Below are 19,874 nucleotides of genomic sequence, written 5' to 3'. Positions count from 1 at the left end.
GTGGTGCTATGCATATGGCCAATCAAATTCAAATTAGATATAAGAAAATGTATAGTTAGAATACCATCACTTTACTCCGTACTTTTCCTCCCATCCCCAGCTTTGATACCTAAATCTGTGATCTCCTACGCACCGCAATAAAGTCATGAAGTGGAAATAGTAAAATGAGTAGCTAGAAGTTCGACAAAAGCTCATTTATTACCACAGATGCGATGCGACCGATTGATAAGTAATCAACATATATTGGAAAGTGTTAGAGTTCCCTGTATATATTCTATGCCCTTCATTCTCAACCCCAAAGGATATTCAACTTTCTCCATCCAATTGTTGGGGGCGGGATGTTTTCTGGATTTTCATTCGCAAGATGGAGGAATCCACGAATTGGGATTTCATCTAGAGGGACAAGCCGGGTCTTCTGCCAGAACTTATTTCCAAAATATAAGATGAATATGAGCGGAATGTTGAAGTATGACGAAACAAAGGTTTGAGGACTCCAGTTGCCGTCTATAAAAATGTAGAATCCGCCGGTAATCAGAATAACGCTAAACCCGATCAAAGCAAACCAAGCTGCGTAAGGTTGGAAGGGGCTCTTCCACGGAAGTTCAGTGCGGCTGATATTTTGTTTCCTGCAGCCGTAATAGAACCGCAGGTAAATGATTTCGATATTGATCCAGTGTACTAGGGAAGCAGCGGAGACTAGCTCTTGAAGCCAATCAAAAACGACAGACGCAGCCGATGAAAGTGTCATGTAGCCTAGGGCAAGGAAAGATCCGACGGCGGCAACCGATAACCAAGGAACCCCGAATCGGTTGAGACGGGTGAGGAGCTGCGGTGCATGGCCCTCTTGAGCGAGACCATATAGCGTCCTAGTTCCAACAAGCATTGCTATAATCTATTAGCAATGTGAGATTGTGGCCAACATCGGAGTTTCTCACCTGAATTCCCGGCACTCCATGCACTCGTCACAACAACAGCATTGATAATTGAAGGTACCACTTTGATCCCGACGTTGGTGGCAGCAATTGCAAATGGGGAGGCCCCGGCATCACCAGAATCCGACATCAGTCCCTCGTCATTTGATGCAACGATAAGACCCATCATGAAGATTGTAATCATATAGAATATCAAGATTCTCCAAAATACTCGCTTGGCAGCTTTGGGAATGTTGTGGCGTGGGTTCTGCGTCTCAGCCGCTGCAACTGAGATGTTCTCGACATTGGAAAATGCATAAGCCGCACTGCTCAAGACACGCCAGAAACCAAGGAATTGCCCCCATGAGCCTGGAATACCAAGAAATTGTACAAATGGTCCAGGGTCTCGCCAAAAACGAAAGCCCATAGGATACCCCTGTGGACCTGCACCCGACGTAATACAAATACTCTGTGAAAATCAGTCAAATCCCATCAAACGATTGCTTTTATGCCGTAGGATTTGCTCACTAGGATATTGACACCAACGATCAGAGCGATCTTCATCATTGCAAAGATAAACTCCAACTCTCCATAGATAGCAACCAATAACATATTGCTAATGATCAAAAGTGCACCAAGGACGCTAATCCACACGGCATGGTTGATGTCGGACCAGAAGTCTATGATGACAGCACAGGCCACCATCTCCGCTGGTAGCAAGATGGCATTCGCATAGACACTATTCCAGCCTTGCGCGAAGGACAGTGCAGGGTCAACGAACCATTCTGCATGTCGTATAATGCCACCGGAAAGAGGAGCCAGGGCACTCAGCTCGGCTACTGAGAAAACCACGCAGCAGATTAACATTCCCACAATGCCATATGCCAGCAACATGCTTAGTGGTCCACCCCTTGCTAGGGATTTTCCCGTTGCAAGAAAAAGCCCTGTACCGATAGTTCCAGCCAGGGCTATCATTTGAATATGTCGCTGTTTGAGCCCTCGCTTTTTATTGTCAAGCTCCGAGATGACTGCCTGGGTTTTGGCATTGTCTTCCCCTATGTGGTTCGTCTTGAGGTTGTCATTTTCTTCATTTTCTTGTGTGGTTATTACCTCATTTTGCTCGAGGTCTTGGACACGGTCTTCCATGAGCAAGGAAGGATCAGATCAGGGTCGTAAGAAAGAGAAGAGACGGTGGGAAACAAATGTAGTGGACTTTGAAATGTTACGATAATACGGCAGTGGCTGCTGGGCGGTAACAGAAATAGAAGATCGAGGTATATATTTCTTATCTCAGTGGAAAGCAAATCGTTCTTAGATGACTCAAATGGTCTAAATGACTGTTAAAATAGACTAATGAGTCGCTGGGTAGGAAAACAAGCCAAAGGAGTCGTCTTTCATTGGCTGTGAAGTGCACAATCTCCCCTATCATCCCTTCCGACGCTCGGATGTTGCCGCAATTCCGCTGATCAGCCTTACGAACACCTAAAAGAGATTAACCAAGGCGGGGTATGTGGCATCTTGTTGATATTACATATTATGCCTACTGCTGATATTATTATTGCCACGGACATGTTTTGGAGCCATTATTTTTTTAGAATCTTTTTCCCCAGCTAACATCTAACTCTTATGGCTATCATCTGTCACCCGCGCAACTCGCATCGTAGAAAGTAAATTAGTGGCCGCGTTCGAATGAGCATGGGTTCCATCCACCATGGAATGCCTTCGTACCATTTTTGCCAATATAGTTCCGCAAGTAGTTCGCTCCACCCGGATGCTGGTCCATAAATAGCGAGACATCATGAGCAATTCCATCCATGAGAATCAAAGAATGGCCTTCTTGAACCATCTCCACAAATCGCAAGAAATCTAGGACTGGCAGTTCATCTGATGGGGTACCCCATGATATGCCCTGTTGTTGAAAGTCCATTTTGCGCTCCACTTGCTGGAATTGTCCTTTTTGAATCTCGTTCTTTGGGATTCTTTTCAAATCCCAAGCAAGACCAATATGGGAGCAGAGCCAAATGAACCACTTGGTAGGGACACATTGGCTCCACAGATATCCGTTGCGGTAATCCATCGGGAACTCATGGTGAAAATTGTGTTATCCTTCCTCAAATCTTATTAACGCAACTATCCAAGAATCACGCGGCGAGTTTTGACCTGCATATGGCTGGTCCCCGATCCAGTATGCGAGTGAGTTGACGCAAAAGATTCCTTGTTGAATCAAGAACAACCGTATGCAGCTAGCATATACGAATCCGCCAGCAAAGTCGTTGAACAGAAGGCCACACACCATGACAGGGAACACATAGGCAGTCACAAAGAGCAGAAACAGATAATTTTTGGGTTGCCACGTAACGATGGGGTCACTTGAGAGGTCTTGAAGATCCACACGGCCCGTTTGTCTCAGCTCCTGCTTCATGATAACCCAACCATAGTGTGCATATAGAAGCCCTTTGTTGATAGAGTATGGATTTTTATCTTTATCGACATAACGGTGATGGGCTCGATGATCTCTGCACCACGTTCTAATCGAGGCTTGCCCTGCACTTGCACCCGTCATGGCCAAGGCAACCTGCAATAACGGATGCGCAGAATATGCTCGATGTGCCCATAAGCGGTGATAACCTAAAGATCATTTCGTGAGATAAAGACCATACTGAAATGCCGTATGACCGCTTTACCTGCAGTAATACTGATTCCAGAGCATATCGCGAAGAGAACAGTAAAAATAGCCGTGCAAAGTTGAAGAGGGACCCATAAAGCACCTATCACCATTGCCACCAGTGGTATTCCGGCGGTAAACATAGCAATAACCCAATCAATCCCATCGCAACCCATTTTAACGCATTCAAAGCATATCTCAGGTGGTATGTTGTAGAATTTGCCATCATATTGGGCCCTGGTCGTGTATCAGGATATTCGTCACCGATGGCACTCGGTAAACTCGTACATTTTGATATGAAATCCACGAGGATTTCGGATCAATTAATCTACAGATATCAAATGAGCATACGCACAAAGCCATTCGCGATCCCGGGCGACAATAGTACCGATCATAAACCATGTTACCGCCACCCATCACAATGGTTTTCAACCGAACAAGCCTGATAACGATGAGGAATAAGTGGGAAAACTGCAAGTTTGTTCGCGATATTCTAGTCTCGACGATTTCTCTTCCCTTACCAGTAGATTGAAGTGTGAATGAAATTCCTGTCCAGGATGCTTCAAAGGTGGAGCTATCCATATCTCCACACCTGACCTAGAGAAATCCATGTTAGTGGTTACCTGGAAGATATCAGACCTGTAAGGCCACTGATATAGACGTTTTCCATCCAGTGCGGCCATCAAACTGAAGACTGTCCATCGCCAATAAAATCCTCCTTTAACAGAGTGTGCTCACTTTCATTGCCAGTTTCTGTTTCTGTCACAAATTGATCCTCTTTTCATCCGCATGTTGTAAATTTGAGAGCTCCACGATCTCGGGCCGGTATGCTCCTAAATTTAACCAACCCCACGGATACTTGTTTTTGCTTTTCTTATGTGCTTGAACTAGTGACGTGTACAAAATATATGCAGCAATGGACCTATGACGTGATGCAAACTGGCCATATGTCGCCCTTGCATCGGCTGCATGTGCATTTGATAGAGATGCGCCACTATTTGAGGATCAACGATATTCGCTTGTTTAGAGAATCCCGGGGAATCAACCAGCGAGGTTTAGCGAGATCTTTTAGCTGAAACGTCTAACCTTTGTTTTTGAATTTATGAGTACTGTCGCTAAATCAGCTTGAACAAGCACATATCACAAGGATTGATCTGAATGACCCCAAAATGTTTGGTGTTATTGAAGAAATGCGAAAAGTATAAACAAACGTGATTTCAATGGATATGTGCGAACCTGATTTCTAAATACATGGCGCCTCAGTCTACGACACTTTTATTATCAGCCCAACTAGGCTGAATCGCCCGACAGACAGCTTCATAATCTTGGAAACGCTGAGAATTCCCAACCAATCCGGGCGTGGTCCAAAACATAGTCCAGTTGCTATCAGCCAACTTCCAAGTACCCGAAGAACGCTCGAAGTACCATTTGTTGACGGGGTTATCCATACGACTGCGCCAGCAAACCCCTTCGGGGAAACATGTACGCACCATCGCATTGAAAACCACATCTGCGACACCGCCCGCACCTTGACTTCGCTTTAGCACGGCAAACTTGTCCAAGTATGGGACCATGCGGGCGTTGCTGGCTTCACTTCCGTCGTCGGGCACACCGGGCGGTGTCTCCCATGTGAGGATTGCGCCGCCTTCGTACTCGCCTGCGACGATCACGCCGGCAATTCGGCTGTTCACTCGGTCCAGGTAGTTTTTTACGTCTAGTTTGCGGTCGAAGGAGTCTTCGATTAAAGTGACTAGGCGGGGGAGGTCGATGGATGGGTCATTTAGACCTAGTCGTGGTTGTCTGTGGGCCGTCCACGGTTTTGTGTAAGGATTTGGGAGGATTGTGAGGGGCATTCCACGTTTTACGAATGTCGTGTGGGAGGTTAGATGGCTGATAGGATTTTGTATGCCGCCGTTGGAAGCACCACGCCGGCCTGGGGGCAGTGAAGACGAGAGAAGAGGCTTGTCGGTGAGAAGGTTGTGGATTAGGGGGTTGCGTTGTCGACGGGTTCCGACGGCTGAGAGATCAGATGCAACCTCTTCGGGTGCTCTGGATGAGTTGGATACCTCTTGTGGGGAGGTTATGATGCCCGAAGATGCTGATGGCAGCATAGCCAAGGCCTGTTGTGCGAATCGGAGATTCTCTAGATGTCCATCTAGCGCCCTCTCCATCCTGACGCCAGGTAGCTCATTGGATTGTCCAGGCGGGGTAGGGGAAACTACCTCCTGGTTGACAAACTTAGAGAAAGGGTTACTTTCTAAAATTGAGGGTGTAGCTTCGACGTTCACTTGTTTCATAAGGTCATTGTCGTTTCCAGATGCCAAGCCCCGTGCCTGGAAGAGCTCCTCCTTGATTTGGTCAAACTCCTGTTCCATGTTGATGAACACATGGGATGACTGGGGACCTTTGAAGGCCGGTATTCCTCCAAGTGCATCGAGAACAATGACACGGTCGAGTGAGACCTCCTTCTGGAGAGCATCAATGCGCTCGACTGTAATTGTAGGATCCTCATCTGGATCTGGGTTTACTGATAACCCAGCAAACTCTTTTGTAAGTGCGAGTGCAACATCATTGGCTGACACTGGTATAGCTCGGGGATTGTCTTCGAGATAGGCGATGGGAGGGATAAGAACCACATGGCCACCCCGAAGGGCGCTCAAGAGTACTTTCCGGGATAGTACTATGGGTTGACCCGACCCCCGCTCAGAAATAGACAAGGCCGAGTCCAGACGGAAAGATTTCGAGTCGGGCTGCGCATCGATTGCCGCCGAAATCCGATTTGACTGCTCAATGGCCGTTTGTCGCACCGCAGCGTCATCCATCTTTCCGGGATCGACTACCACACAGCATGCCATCCCCAGACGGACCAGCTGTGACAGTGTCTTGGCTACTCCATTGATCACATCATCATTGAGCAGCTGTGGTGTGGTAATTTTGATCAGGGCCAGGTGTAGCCTTTCGGGTAATTCCTGTGCTCGCGGGGTAGGAGTTGTATCTTGTCGGAAAACAGGACTGTCGTAAACAGCCCTAGAGGCACCATAGAACGAGCCTAGGTTCACACCAGAAGGCAGAGATTCCGATGCAGATTCTTTCGGAGGCTCGGGTATGGAGTCTTGGCTCGGTTTGGCAGGGCTAGCTTTGAGCCGAGCTAGGTAGGACTTTGCTTCACGCTTGGTCGATGCGGAACTCAGCAAGCTCAGAAAGAATTCCTAGTCAAAACCAAACCCTCGTTAGTTGGAGCTCTAGAACAATAATCGTCCATCACCTACCCGATCAAGCAATTTCTCTTTTGCTCGGTGGGCCAGGCGATCTTGGCTTTCGCTGCTGCCGGAGAACTCGGCGATTTGTTGGTGTCGAATATTGAGCGACTGTGCCGGGCGCACCGTAGTGGGGTCACTGGGACGAGCGACATGCTGCTATACACTGTCAGTTAGTGATCGATATGTATCCAAACAGCTTGGCCATCAATCACCTTCACCGAGGCCTTGGCCGTTCGAGACCAGCTCAATGTTCGGTGGCTCATGGTTGCCACTGGTCCCAAGAGTGTATGCGACCTTAAGGAACAATCTCACAGCAGTGAAGAGTCGTAAGATATGAGTCAAGAATAAAAAAAAGAAAATAATGACGCATCGGGTGTTCACCGCCTGTCGATCATCACCGAGATTGATAAGAGGCATTTAGGTCCACCGCATAAGAAAGCCTTACAACGTCTATTAGGCCGAGGTATTAGTTTTTTTCTACCATATCCAGAACAATATTTCCAATGCTCACATTTTGAGTCCAATAACCGTCCGCCATTTCTCTTTTGAACTAATCAGAGCAGATGTTTACTCTTTGAGGGTTTTACCGCCCGGAGGTCTTCTGTCACTTTCTACACATGCATATATGTACAGTTTCCTCAGAACCCCTTCAAATTTTATATCGCTTTGTACCTCTCTTCTAACGTCTGGTTTTGCATATCTTTTTGCATGCTCTTTACATCTCTTTTTACATCTCTTTCCGGACTATAAAGAGGCATCATTTCGTATATATATGTATAATCGGGTCGTCGAACGCGGCCACCTGGCGGTGTCCGGGTTCCCGGGTCTAATTGCCACCCGGGTCTAATTGCCAATTTACCAATTCCATCTTCTTTAATCATTCACTACACCCCCAATTCTTTATATCATGTCTTCAGAATTGGAGATTCGCATTGCCAATGCCTTATTAGCATACCATGCTAGTAAGAAACCCAACATCACAGCTACCGCTAAGCAATTCAACATCTCGCGCGGCACCTTGAAAGGACGTATCCACGGTCGCACATCTCGAAACAACCGTGACGGACCCAATAAAGCACTACATCCTGAGCAAGAAAAGGCATTAATTCTATGGATTGATACCTTAGATCAGGCTTTTTCTCCACCATCTACAGCCCAAATTCAAGGTACTGCTTTACAAATTGTTCGGCGTCATAACCCCGCTCGCACGCTTGGAAAGAATTGGGCTTACGATTTTATCGCTCGCCTACCACCACGCTTTGAGCATCTTACCCAAAAACCAATGGAGAAAGCACGGTTTCAGGCCGCAGATCCTGGTTATATTGTCTCCTGGTACGATCGTCTACAAATTACGCTCAAAAACTACAATATTAGCCCGAGAAATCTATATAATTTCGACGAAACCGGGTTTCGAATTGGCGAAGGGAAGGCTCAAAAGGTTGTTTCAGCCCGGGGCAATTCATATAATAGTACCGGTGGTCAAGCTGAATCGCTTACCGGTATTGAATGTGTCTCAGCTACGGGTTGGGTTATGCCGCCATGGTTTTTAGTGAAGGGACAATTCCATATGGAAAGTTGGTTTATCGACACCAATTTACCAGACAACTACACAATTTGTCCAACCCCAAATGGCTGGACTGATGAAATCATTAGTTTTGCATGGCTCCAGGTGTTCGATGAATTTACATCATTGCGTATTAAAAAGGGGGAATATCGTCTTCTTTTAATGGATAATCATAGTTCACATTTGACCTATGATTTCATTGAATTTTGTTGGACAAAACGCATTATTCCTTACTGCTTTATTCCACATACAACACATGGTTGCCAACCTCTCGATGATACACCTTTCTCGGTCTTAAAGCATTACTACAAACAATACAACAACGAGACTGCCTTTTGGGGTGGTGATGCGAAACATAAAGCCAATTTCTTCGCGGGTATTCATGATGTGCGCACACGATCATTAACCGAGCGGACAATTCGACACGGGTTCCGAGAAACTGGAATTTGGCCTGTCAATTCAGACAAAGGCCTTGAAAAATTGAAGTTGGTAGACAATGATCTCCCTGAAATGCCCGGGTTTATAGTTCATGATATTGCCGGAACTACACCCCCACCACTATCAAGTTCACTACCAAATTCACCACCTACAACTGTCCAAAAGCTACGAAAAGCGAGCAATAAGGTTGTGAAGCATATACAGAATGATGCTACAATTTCCCCGAAGGTGCGGGATAGTCTTTCTCGGATTTTAGCAGGTGGACTCGCTCTTGCCGAAGTTGGTGCTCAATTTGCGGAGGACAATGTTCGCATTTTACGACGGAAAAAACAGTCTAATACTGCTAAAACAAAGCGCAGACTTCCTGAACTAGGCCCTCGCCTAGTTAAGGACTGTAAAAAACAAATATCTGACCGCGCCGACCGAGAAAGGCTGCAGATGTTCAACCGATCTAAGAAATCATGGCGGGATGCAGCTATTTTAAAAGCAATTGAGGACGGCGACATTGAAAATCCAGGAGAAATTGAGGATGATAATAGTGCAGAAGGGGCCCAGGATTGAATAGATGATCTTTATTGTGTTGATACAGAAGGCGATGCTATTTAAATTCAATGAATTCAATGATGGAATTGGTAAATTGGCAATTAGACCCGGGTGGCAATTAGACCCGGGAACCCGGACACCGCCAGGTGGCCGCGTTCGACGACCCGATTATATGTAATCTAATTTAGGGCTTAATAAATTTCATTATTATTTCCTATGGCCTTAGTCTCAAAAAAAAATAAAGCAAAGAAAGCTTGTGACATCTCCTACGACTACGTACAAGGATCTTAGTGGATCCAGGGTTTAAAAGGACCTGTCAAGTGCAGGCCCGAGACCCAATATGGGTAGTAGAATATGGTCAAAGTACATTAGCTTCTAGACTTCTTCTAAATTGTCCTAGATTTCTCTGTTTCTATACATAGTCTGCACTTACAGCTCTGAAGTACAGGCAGATAAAAAATTCTAGAAGCATGGAGGAATTTGACTTCTTAGACCGCTTTGGGGCAAAAGGTCGCGGTACCGAAGGGTACTTTACAGATTAATAGAGCAACTAGTGGAAGAGCGGTACTGATAGGTATTCTGTACTTTATCGGTGGAATTCCCCCGCCACTCAAAAGTTCCTCCCTCCCAACTCTTGTGTCATTTACGTCCCAGGAACAAAATTATCTTGATCGTGATCTTGATAATTGTCTACGTTTAAATAGACAATTACAATTTCATATGAACAAGCTCAAGTAAGTGCATGGTGCTTTTTCCTCTTCAACCTCATCCCGATCGCGCCCCTCCTTGCGCACACTGTCGACACAAATTCTATCTGTGAATTGCCAATATTGGCTCCGGAGGAGACACACCTTCAATTAAAAAGAACAGCTGTGGTTAATATCATTTGTATTGACTTTCTCAGGTTGTTTCTTCACCTGGAAATTTGATCTCTAATTACTTGCATGAGGCTAATCTCCACCGTTCTAGATTCATATCCCTCGATCTCCATTCGCGCCACCGACCGAACCGGGCCCCCCCCCTGTACTTCAATTGATCCTAGGCATTCTAGTCTCGGTGATTTCGAATCCAACCGATCCAAATCCCCTTTTGAGTCTGGTTATAATCTCCAATCATGTCCGATCAAAGCAATTACCCCTCCGAGTCCATGCCCGGCCAAGATAACGGGTTTCGTCCGCTCTCCAATGCGGACGAAAACAGCGATTTGTCCCGTATCATGAGCCGTGCTGGCATTGCCCTGGCCAATGGCTTCCCTTTGGATGATGATGATGATGATGAGGAAGAGGTGGATGAGGATTATGTATCAGTTGATCAGGACAATGGTCAAGATTACCCATACTGGTACCGCCGCCCCCACACCCACAACCGCACAAAGCTGGATGAGATGCATCCATTCGTCCAATTGCTCTCTGTATCAAACGTCGATGATTGTGTGAAGGTGGAGGAAGCTTTCCCTGAGCAGGAGCGTTGCTCTCATGATAAGGTATGGCTGCCCTTGTGGACCTTCGTCAGGACCACACCTCATTGGAATCGATCACCCATCATGTGTTCATCGCCGGTTGCTTTGATCCGATGCCGAAATGAAATGAAAAGAAGGGAGCTTGTTTTGCTGACCGAACATGTTTGATAGTTCATTTACCGTCTCACCAGATGCCCGGAGCTGAGTCTGGGCCTCTTCACCCTTCCTCTTCTCGCAGAAGGAGAGACCAAGCCTCGTCCAATTCTTGTTGGGCACATCATTGCCACTCGCACCTCAGAGCCTTCTGTGACAGACCGGTCGATGCGACTTCCGGTCAACTGGCAGAATGAGCGCTGGTCATTCGAGGACGGTCAGGCTGTTGGTCATGAAGAAGGAGGCAGCACAATTGCCATTCATTCCCTCGCAGTGGACCCAGAGCACCAGGGCAAGCAGGTCGGAAGCACGCTCATGAAGTCATACATTCAACGCATCCAAGAGGCCCAGATTGCCGACCGCATCGCTATTATTGCACATGAGCACTTGGTTCCTTTCTACCAGTCTTTTGGCTTCGAATCCCGTGGCCCTAGCAAATGTCAATTCGGTGGTGGCGGCTGGGTTGATCTGGTATGTAATCTTCCATCATCACCAAAAAAAACATCTACTAATCTCAAATTAAGATCCTCGAGTTTGGCCCCGAGCCTTTGGAGGATTGAAGAAGTTTGAAGGTCTTTCTTTTGCATCTTTTCTTCGGCGTGGACTACATCAGGCCACTGGTGGTTTATGGGTTTATCATGCCCCCTATTACACAGGTTCACGTCTTGGCTCATCTTTGGGGTATTTCCTACAGGGGTTTGATAAAAGCAATGGAGTTTCTTTGGGTGGCTGGATTGTGATGCCATTCTTCACTGTTATGGATTTGGGCGGAAACGGCTGGGCATCCTGGATTGGTTACAATGGCTTGTGTATACCATAGGTGACGACAATGCGATGTATATGAGCATGGCGTTGAATGATTCCCGCAAACACGGTTATGATGGTTTTTGTTCAAACAAAAAAAATATATAGTATATACAATCAAGTTCACATTCGTTCTGAGAATTCTTCAGCCGATTTTCGGATCACGTGACTCGTCTATGAAAGTTCGACCAATCTCTGTCCCCGCATTCGTCTTCCGCCTGGCAGAAAAAAAGACGGCAACAATTTTTTCGCGGAGAAAAACCCACTCTATCAACACCCATTCACTCACGGGATTACTTGAAGAGTCAGTATTTGTTTGACTCGTGACAGTGCCCATCATGAAGACTACGTGGAAAGATGTGAGTTATTTGTCGACTGAACTCTTGCGCCTTATTTCAACGAGACCGACCGCTGACCTGTTTTCACCGCTTAATAGATTGCGCCTGTGCCCACACACCAGGAATTCCTGGATATTGTCCTGAGTCGGACTCAGCGTCAGCTGCCCACTCAGATTCGTGCTGGTTTCAAGATCAGTCGTATCAGAGGTACGATCTCCAATCACTTTGGTTTTGACTCGACATGAGGCGGCAAAATGCAGAAAAAAATAGTTATCGCGGTTATCGATAAAGCACAATCGCTGATTTGAAAATTTTCACCAGGTTTCTACACCAGAAAGGTCAAGTACACTCAGGAGACTTTCTGTGAGAAGTTCCAGCACATTCTCGATGGATTCCCCCGCTTGGTTGATATCCATCCTTTCCGTAAGTTTTCCAGTGGCGATCATGGCTGTTCGAGTGGGGTCTAATATCTACCAGACAAGGATTTGATGAACACTCTTTACGATGCCGACCACTTCCGTATCGCCCTTGGTCAGGTCTCGACCGCCAAGCACCTGATTGAAACCGTTTCTCGCGATTACGTCCGTCTTATCAAGTATGCGCAGTCTCTGTTCCAGTGCAAGCAGCTTAAGCGTGCTGCCCTTGGTCGTATGGCCACCATCACTCGCCGTCTGAAGGATCCCCTCGTCTACCTGGAGCAGGTCCGCCAGCACTTGGGTCGTCTGCCTTCGATTGACCCCAACACTCGTACCCTCCTGATTTGTGGATACCCCAATGTCGGAAAGTCCAGCTTCCTGCGCAACATCACCCGCGCCGATGTCGATGTTCAGCCCTACGCTTTCACCACTAAGAGTTTGTTCGTGGGTCACTTCGATTACAAGTACCTTCGTTTCCAAGCCATTGATACCCCCGGAATTCTGGACCACCCCCTGGAGGAGATGAACACCATTGAAATGCAGTCTATCACCGCTGTTGCCCATCTTCGGTCCGCTATCCTCTACTTCATGGATCTTTCCGAGCAGTGTGGATACTCCGTTGGTGACCAGATCAAACTCTTCCACAGCATCAAGCCCCTTTTCGCCAATAAGATTGTGTTCATTGTTGTCAACAAGATCGATGTGCGCCGTCCCGAGGATCTGGAGCCCGAGTACCAGGAGCAGCTTCAGGATATCCTCAAGGCTGAGGATGTCGAGATGCTGCAGGTTTCTTGCACCACCACCGAGGGTGTGACTGCCGTCAAGAACGCCGCTTGTGACAAGCTGCTCGCTGAGCGTGTTGCCCAGAAGCTCAAGTCTGGCTCCACCGCTGCCACCCCTGGTGGTCGTCTTGGTGATGTTTTGTCCCGTATCCACGTTGCTCAGCCTATGGGCGGTGTGCGTGAGACTTTCATTCCCGAGGCCGTCAAGAACCTCACGAAATACGATAAGAATGACCCCAACCGCCGGAGATTGGAGCGCGATATCGAAGAGGAGAACGGCGGTGCTGGTGTCTACAGCTTCGACATGAAGCGCGACTACGATCTCGCCAACAAGGACTGGAACCACGACGTCATCCCCGAGGTGTGGAACGGCAAGAACATCTACGACTTTGTGGACCCCGATATCGAGACCAAGCTTGCTGCTCTCGAGGAGGAGGAAGAGAAGCTCGAGGCGGATGGATACTACGATTCCGACGAGAGCGTGGAGGATGCAGAGGATGCCGACAACCGTCTCAAGGCCGATCTGATCCGCGAGAAGCGTGTTCTCATGCGCAACGACGCCAAGATGCGCAAGTCTCTCAAGAACCGCGCCCAAATCCCCCGCAGCGCCAAGTCCAAGACTCTCTCCCAGCTTACCAGAGGTCTCGACTCCGCTGGTTACGATATCAATGCTGCCAGTTCGCGTGCCCGCAACGACGCCCTATCCCGGCCTCGTGGCCGTACCACTGCCCGTGAGGCTACTGCCGACGCGGACGCCATGGACGTCGATGACAACCCACACAAGGCCCTCGCTCGCGCTAAGAGCCTCGCTCGCAACACACCGGCTACTGATCGTCGTCTGGACGGTGTTACCAGCTTCAGCAACCGTGACAAGGCTGAGCGTATGGCTAAGTTGGGCCAGAAGAAGATGAACCGCATGGCTCGTGCTGGTGAGGCTGATCGTCACACCACTGCCTCTCTCGCCAAGCACTTGGTATGTTATAAACCGAACCCCCTTCGCAGTCTTTTATCATTACTAACCATTTTCTATAGTTCTCCGGAAAGCGTGGTATGGGCAAGACAGACCGTCGTTAAGATCCCTACTGCTAAAGCAGTCGACGCGGACGAAACGAGACCCATTCTTAATCATTGTCCATTGGTTTCGATGCCGGGTGCAAAATGGTGTTGGGCGTTTGTTTTCTTCTTTTTCTCGAGTTTCGTTCAAATGTTCATTTGACGCGCATTTCTGGTTTCCACGACTCTTCGCTGTGGATGTTTACATACAGTAACGATTTGTGGAAGTTGTTTTCCTGGTCAATAGGACATAAAAAGTTCTTGACTTGATGATCTCGCATATACCAATACAGATTATATTTGGTACAGCTTTGGCCTGTGATCTTCAGGGTCCTCACTATCAAGCATTGTCATATGCATGTCCCATGTAGCATAGGACCTTGTCATCCCCATAGGTCGAGACAGTGGATCCTGGTCGTTTCTCACCGGCGGCTCGTCAGGTGCAGATCGTAGCCGCGTGGTACGTGCGTGGGCTTAACTGCAAGGCTCTATGTATTGGGACTTGAGCCTCTTTGCCCATCAACACGTACATCAAATTCACGATTGATCGTTCACAATCTATATGAAGGAATCTCACCAAATATCCGTAACATCAGCCATAGTATAAATTATAATTCAACGACTTAATATACTTTAAAGATAGCTTAGACCATTTTTTTATGTCGGGCTTATTAAATTTGACCGAGACACGGCGACTTTAATCCTCATGGCACCAAAATTCCCGTCTGAAATTAGATCTAGGTATTCGAGGTCGTCGGCCAGGTCCTGCACCGGAACCACATAATCGGCATTCAGAAATCACCGCTGACTATCGTTAGGATTATCGAGATAGTTGTACATCATTACTCCCCCCATATAGGGCGCGGTTCCTTGAAGATATGTCGAATCTACCAAAGATTGAAGTCGGCCCTTATAAGCGTACCGAACAGGAGCTTACTATGGAAGCAAGACATGGCCACTTCAGCAGGCAAAATAAAAGACTGAGTCGTTATACATCTCCATTGGCTAGCTAGAACCATAATTCAGGACTCTCCCAATAACTTCGTAGCGACATCTCAAGAAAATGAGTACCAAGAAATGCTCACGGGTGATAGGCCGGCCTTGCTGCTCCTAGACTGGAAGATATTGAGGTTGGAGGAGGATCAAGTGTTGCTCCAGTAATTTCTTGCTTTCTTTGCTTATTTGCACCAGATTAGATATCTATTCCCCGATCGTCATGCTTCTGCATTATATACTCTCTATACTATACTACATTGTAACTCGGTTGAATTTTACGGATGGGAGATCTGACAGTTTTTCATGATATACTTGATTGAGAACAAGACGTCTTATGACTTTTTTATTATTAGAGATCAGCAAGAGCCTCCGCCTGGCGCTCGGCTCTAAGTTGAGCCCGAATCGCAGTCACATCTTGACTTCCTATGCGCATAGTAATTTCGATCACTTCAGGATGCCCATCCGTTGGTTTAGTTTTGGCGTAGAAGGAGAGAGCTACGTCGTATACCTCCGGATCGCCCACCTTGTAGCCCAAGGCATCTTCCTCGATCATTTCAAGCACAGTCTTGTCTGTGCCTTCAATAACCCCACCATGTACGTCGCCTGCAATATGGTAGCGTGCCCACACAGCACCGCCGTATCTTCTATCCTGAATGGCATTCACGTATTCGCTAGCCCAGGGCTCGACAAAAGGGAAACCATCTGTCTCGTTTTGAAGCACTTCTTGGAAAGAGAATTCTAGGAACAACTGTTCCACAAGCTCAGTATGCTGGGTATTCATTGAACGCCAGGGGAGTTTCCTTTGCTAATTCGCTTTGAAAGGTTTTATGAAAGACGGATAGGATGGACATACCTTGAGTCCGAAATGAACCAAGAGAAAGAAATGGTGTATAAGCTGGTATCTGGTAGGGCGAAAGCGTAATGAGAGAACAGGGGCTCAGGCATGAAGTGAGGGAAGCAGAGTTTGACACGGTTATATTTGTAGATTTAGGGGGAGATGTCGCATAGAAAAAACGCTGTTTTCGTGACCGCTAGGCCAAAAAGGTGCACACCTACTTAGCTAGGCTTAAGTACGGTGTATGTATGCGTATTTTTGCTTTGACAGGAGATACTAATATGTTGTAGCACACCATAGAGTATTGACCCCACCAACCTCCTAACCCCGAGTTAGCTCCATAAGCTCTCAATGATGATTCCATATTCTGCAGGCCACAAAACTCTCATTGTTGCCAGCAATAGCTCAAATAATCTAAAGTAGGCATTGCCACCCTAAAACTCTCGGGGGTGCTCTAGTCTATTGCTCCGAATACCATTCATCATAAACTTAACGTTGAAGCAAGATGGGACAGTACGATATTGGAATACGATCGGTTGAATGATATAGAGAACGCGATCAAACGGGCTAATCTAGGATGGATAGATTTATTGGTTGAGGAGAGAACTAGTCTACTCAATAGTGCTAAGCTCGAAATTCAGCGCTGGAGTCCACGCAATAAGTGACCATGTGTAGTACGTAGACACAGCTTGGCAGTCGTGTGGCCCTTTGCTTCACTCAATAGAGAGCTGCAAAGAACACAAAAACCAAGCTTTTCACGAGAATTTGGAAGAAGGCGAGGCCCAATTCCCGCGTCGCTAGTCAGAACATAGCGAAAGTCACCCGATAAATGATATTTGTGCCGAGACGCTAACTAACAGTGGTTGTTAGCTAGCTGGTAAGGCACGGGTGGGGTGTTCAACTCGACACAATCAGCTGAGATAGAAAAAATGTCTGGAGGATAATGCGAGATTTTGAAAGCGCTATATATCCAAATAGGATTGGTAGAAAGAGACAATCTCCTTTATATTTGGTGAGGATTGAATGTTTTCGGTTGACGTTCTGCCACCACCATCCTCTTACTGTATATTGCCGATTCTTCAATCCGAGTTCTCCCAATATGCGTTTTTCTGTCCTTTTCGCAAGCCTGGTATTGAGTCATTTCACCGTCTCAGCTCAATGTGAGCTCTACAGAGCTTGCGGAGCGGCTCTTTCTCGGTCTCAGCCTGAATGAGGTGCTTCTCAACGAGACAAATGGGTTCCCGATCGTGGAACCATGGGCCAGCGAGTACGTTAACGCTATCCGTGACGGAAGATTCGGAGATACCATGTTGGCACGCTACCATATCTCTGGAGATGTGCATAGTGGCACCGGTATGATTGACGGCACCAATTTGACCGTCTTCGAGAGCATCAAAGAAGATGCACTTGGTTACAGAAGTGGTGACGAAGATCTATACGCCGAAGCTTTTGAGCTCTACGATGGCACAAACAGCACAGATAGGCACATGAACATCGTCCACATGCTCAAAGAAATTGGCAATCAAGATCTCGCAAGTTCAAACGGAACTCGGCAAACGCACCACATGGTCGATCAAGTGCAGCACCAACTATCTGGCCTATAAATCCAGCTGTCTCGTTCTTCTTGAGAACATGTCCACCGCGAAGACATATATAGGCAGTGGACGGAGTCTCGGGGTCCGAGGAACATGTAACCTAAGGATTGGGCCATACCGCAGCTCTTCGACTGAATAGACTTACTACCGAGCTCACGCGGTAGGAGAGTTGATTGAAGAAGAGTGTACATACTGCCCCTCATGTACAACAGTTTTGAGAGTATCTGGTTAATCGCCTGGAAAATGAGGACACCGCAAGGTTTGTCTCAGCAGCAGGAAAATGGGTTGTCATAATTGAGCTATGCGCATGTCTCCAGACAATTGAGAACTGGTCGAGCGATACCTCTTATCGCCTCTCTCAAGAGTGAGATATGTGCAGAACCTACGGGGATGGAATGTCTTCCAATATATACATGTATTTAAAACCCGACAGACTAATTGCTATAGCTACAGTAGTAAAAGTAGATAAGTCAACAAGGATAATAAAAGAGTTTTACAACTTGAATATGGCGGGCATGTGATATTGATGCTTAAGGCTAGTTTGAGGCTAGAAATGACCGCCTTTCCACTCCTACTGAAGTGATTCCACTATTCTGCAACCCACCAGAGGAATCATAAACTGTGAGTGGCGGGCCTGTGAATTGCCTTTTCAAGTTATGTTACCTTTTGGGTTGAGCACCCTACTACTCAGGTAAACTCCCTTTGATACACCCGGGATCAAAAGACCTGTCTTCGCCGCTTGTCGTCTCTCTCACTTTTCTATTCTTCCTACCTTTCTATCTTACACTATTTATCAAACTAGAAGTGGGTCATAGGATGGATTTGACAATCACACTGTTTTACCAACATATATACCTAGGTAGCTTTTAAGCACTAGATAACTAGGGCAGTAACTATATAGATTTGTAGAACCCCGTTACGAGGGTCTGTAGACTTGGTTGGATTCGGGAAATCGAATAGAGAAAGTAATAATACGGTTAATTGCTGTCGCTAGAGTCTAAGACTCTAGATCCACTGCCACAAATCGACGGCGGCGAGCCTCCCCCTGTAGCTGACGACCACTATGCGCAACTCCTCCTTTGGGGGGATGAAGCCTTCACCAATGCGCTCCGACATGCCGCCAGTACCCTCTGTGTTGATCTGATCGACAGTGTGATGGAGAGTGATTTCCCAGTGACAGATCGTGACTGCCATGATCGCCTGTACCAGGCGGTGCAGGACGCGATTGCGATGTTTGAGCGCCGCGCGCATCGGAACCCGTCCACTCATAACGACTATGTCTTATTCTCCTGTGCCACCCCGATCGGGAAATTCGCGACCGTGGCCTAAAATCCGGTACATATAGGTACGTATGTATGGCCCTAAAGGAAGTCACAAGGAGAAATACATTTCCAGCCCATTACCACTTTACCATTGTTTATCATCCTGACCCCATTTAAGCAGGGATACTTATCCATCTAATCGCCAGAATATATATCTTGTTGCAGAAGTATCGATTGACAGAAGTATCGATTGATGGAAATACGGCACAGTAACGAACATCATGGACGGATTCGACGCAGATATTCGCTAGAAGTCTACTATGTAGATCATACGATATTGCCACTCTCTCAATCACCTGTTTGCAAGGCCTATTCAGGCATGCATGTGGCACAAGCTAACAAAGTCACCTGGTGCTGCAATGTGTGACAGGTTTGAACAGTCATTTTCACAATGAGAAAAGAAAGGAGGATTAAGCCTAAAGGAGGCAGGGACTTCCTCTCTAAGCCTTGATTGCTAACCATGGATACCTACCTGGGTGTGAATGTATAGTGCGTGCCCAAAGAGATAACAATAGTACAATTATGTGCCTACAACAATCTTACAGAGCGCAGGGATGAAACATGGACCGAGCGCTATCCCCAAAGTTAAATGGGACTTGGACCATGCAATTTCATCCCCGACCAGACCCCAACCACAATCCCCATGTCTCCAGGTGGGACGTCAGCTTCCCATGTGCCTGTCGGCTATCAACCGAGCGGGAGACAACATGATGGCATCATACAATGCGAAACAAAAGCGT

At 47.0% G+C, this 19,874-nt stretch overlaps 8 protein-coding genes across 8 annotated transcripts; 3 read left to right on the top strand and 5 right to left on the bottom strand.

Moving 5' to 3' along the window:
* Positions 1 to 289: 289 nt before the first annotated feature.
* On the bottom strand, positions 290 to 2,057 carry N7529_000277 (Amino acid/polyamine transporter I; the record flags this gene model as incomplete). Its single annotated transcript, XM_057235808.1, has 3 exons — positions 290 to 885; positions 936 to 1,380; positions 1,440 to 2,057. 3 exons carry the CDS (start codon positions 2,055 to 2,057, stop codon positions 290 to 292), a joined length of 1,659 nt encoding a protein of 552 aa, XP_057102611.1.
* A 526-nt stretch (positions 2,058 to 2,583) lies between these two features.
* N7529_000276 (uncharacterized protein) lies at positions 2,584 to 2,988 on the bottom strand (the record flags this gene model as incomplete). The annotated part of the gene is made up of 1 exon (XM_057235807.1): positions 2,584 to 2,988. The coding sequence occupies one exon, from the start codon at positions 2,986 to 2,988 to the stop codon at positions 2,584 to 2,586; it is 405 nt and encodes a 134-aa protein (XP_057102610.1).
* A 24-nt stretch (positions 2,989 to 3,012) lies between these two features.
* On the bottom strand, positions 3,013 to 3,752 carry N7529_000275 (uncharacterized protein; the record flags this gene model as incomplete). Its single annotated transcript, XM_057235806.1, has 2 exons — positions 3,013 to 3,539; positions 3,572 to 3,752. The coding sequence occupies 2 exons, from the start codon at positions 3,750 to 3,752 to the stop codon at positions 3,013 to 3,015; spliced, it is 708 nt and encodes a 235-aa protein (XP_057102609.1).
* A 1,083-nt stretch (positions 3,753 to 4,835) lies between these two features.
* On the bottom strand, positions 4,836 to 7,099 carry arg2 (acetyl-CoA:L-glutamate N-acetyltransferase; the record flags this gene model as incomplete). The annotated part of the gene is made up of 3 exons (XM_057235805.1): positions 4,836 to 6,785; positions 6,846 to 6,992; positions 7,049 to 7,099. 3 exons carry the CDS (start codon positions 7,097 to 7,099, stop codon positions 4,836 to 4,838), a joined length of 2,148 nt encoding a protein of 715 aa, XP_057102608.1.
* A 3,396-nt stretch (positions 7,100 to 10,495) lies between these two features.
* Positions 10,496 to 11,553, top strand: N7529_000273 (polyamine acetyltransferase; the record flags this gene model as incomplete). The annotated part of the gene is made up of 3 exons (XM_057235804.1): positions 10,496 to 10,864; positions 11,012 to 11,464; positions 11,518 to 11,553. The coding sequence occupies 3 exons, from the start codon at positions 10,496 to 10,498 to the stop codon at positions 11,551 to 11,553; spliced, it is 858 nt and encodes a 285-aa protein (XP_057102607.1).
* A 582-nt stretch (positions 11,554 to 12,135) lies between these two features.
* N7529_000272 (putative GTPase NOG1) lies at positions 12,136 to 14,407 on the top strand (the record flags this gene model as incomplete). The annotated part of the gene is made up of 5 exons (XM_057235803.1): positions 12,136 to 12,156; positions 12,234 to 12,342; positions 12,457 to 12,558; positions 12,613 to 14,306; positions 14,366 to 14,407. 5 exons carry the CDS (start codon positions 12,136 to 12,138, stop codon positions 14,405 to 14,407), a joined length of 1,968 nt encoding a protein of 655 aa, XP_057102606.1.
* A 1,324-nt stretch (positions 14,408 to 15,731) lies between these two features.
* Positions 15,732 to 16,163, bottom strand: N7529_000271 (uncharacterized protein; the record flags this gene model as incomplete). Its single annotated transcript, XM_057235802.1, has 1 exon — positions 15,732 to 16,163. One exon carries the CDS (start codon positions 16,161 to 16,163, stop codon positions 15,732 to 15,734), a length of 432 nt encoding a protein of 143 aa, XP_057102605.1.
* Positions 16,164 to 17,316: 1,153 nt separating this feature from the next.
* On the top strand, positions 17,317 to 17,821 carry N7529_000270 (uncharacterized protein; the record flags this gene model as incomplete). The annotated part of the gene is made up of 2 exons (XM_057235801.1): positions 17,317 to 17,346; positions 17,372 to 17,821. The coding sequence occupies 2 exons, from the start codon at positions 17,317 to 17,319 to the stop codon at positions 17,819 to 17,821; spliced, it is 480 nt and encodes a 159-aa protein (XP_057102604.1).
* Positions 17,822 to 19,874: the final 2,053 nt, after the last annotated feature.

Source organism: Penicillium soppii, assembly GCF_028829465.1.
Source record: "Penicillium soppii strain IBT 18220 chromosome Unknown utg000001l, whole genome shotgun sequence".
Classification (NCBI taxonomy): Eukaryota; Fungi; Ascomycota; class Eurotiomycetes; order Eurotiales; family Aspergillaceae; genus Penicillium; species Penicillium soppii.
This window is presented reverse-complemented; position numbering and strand designations above follow the sequence as displayed.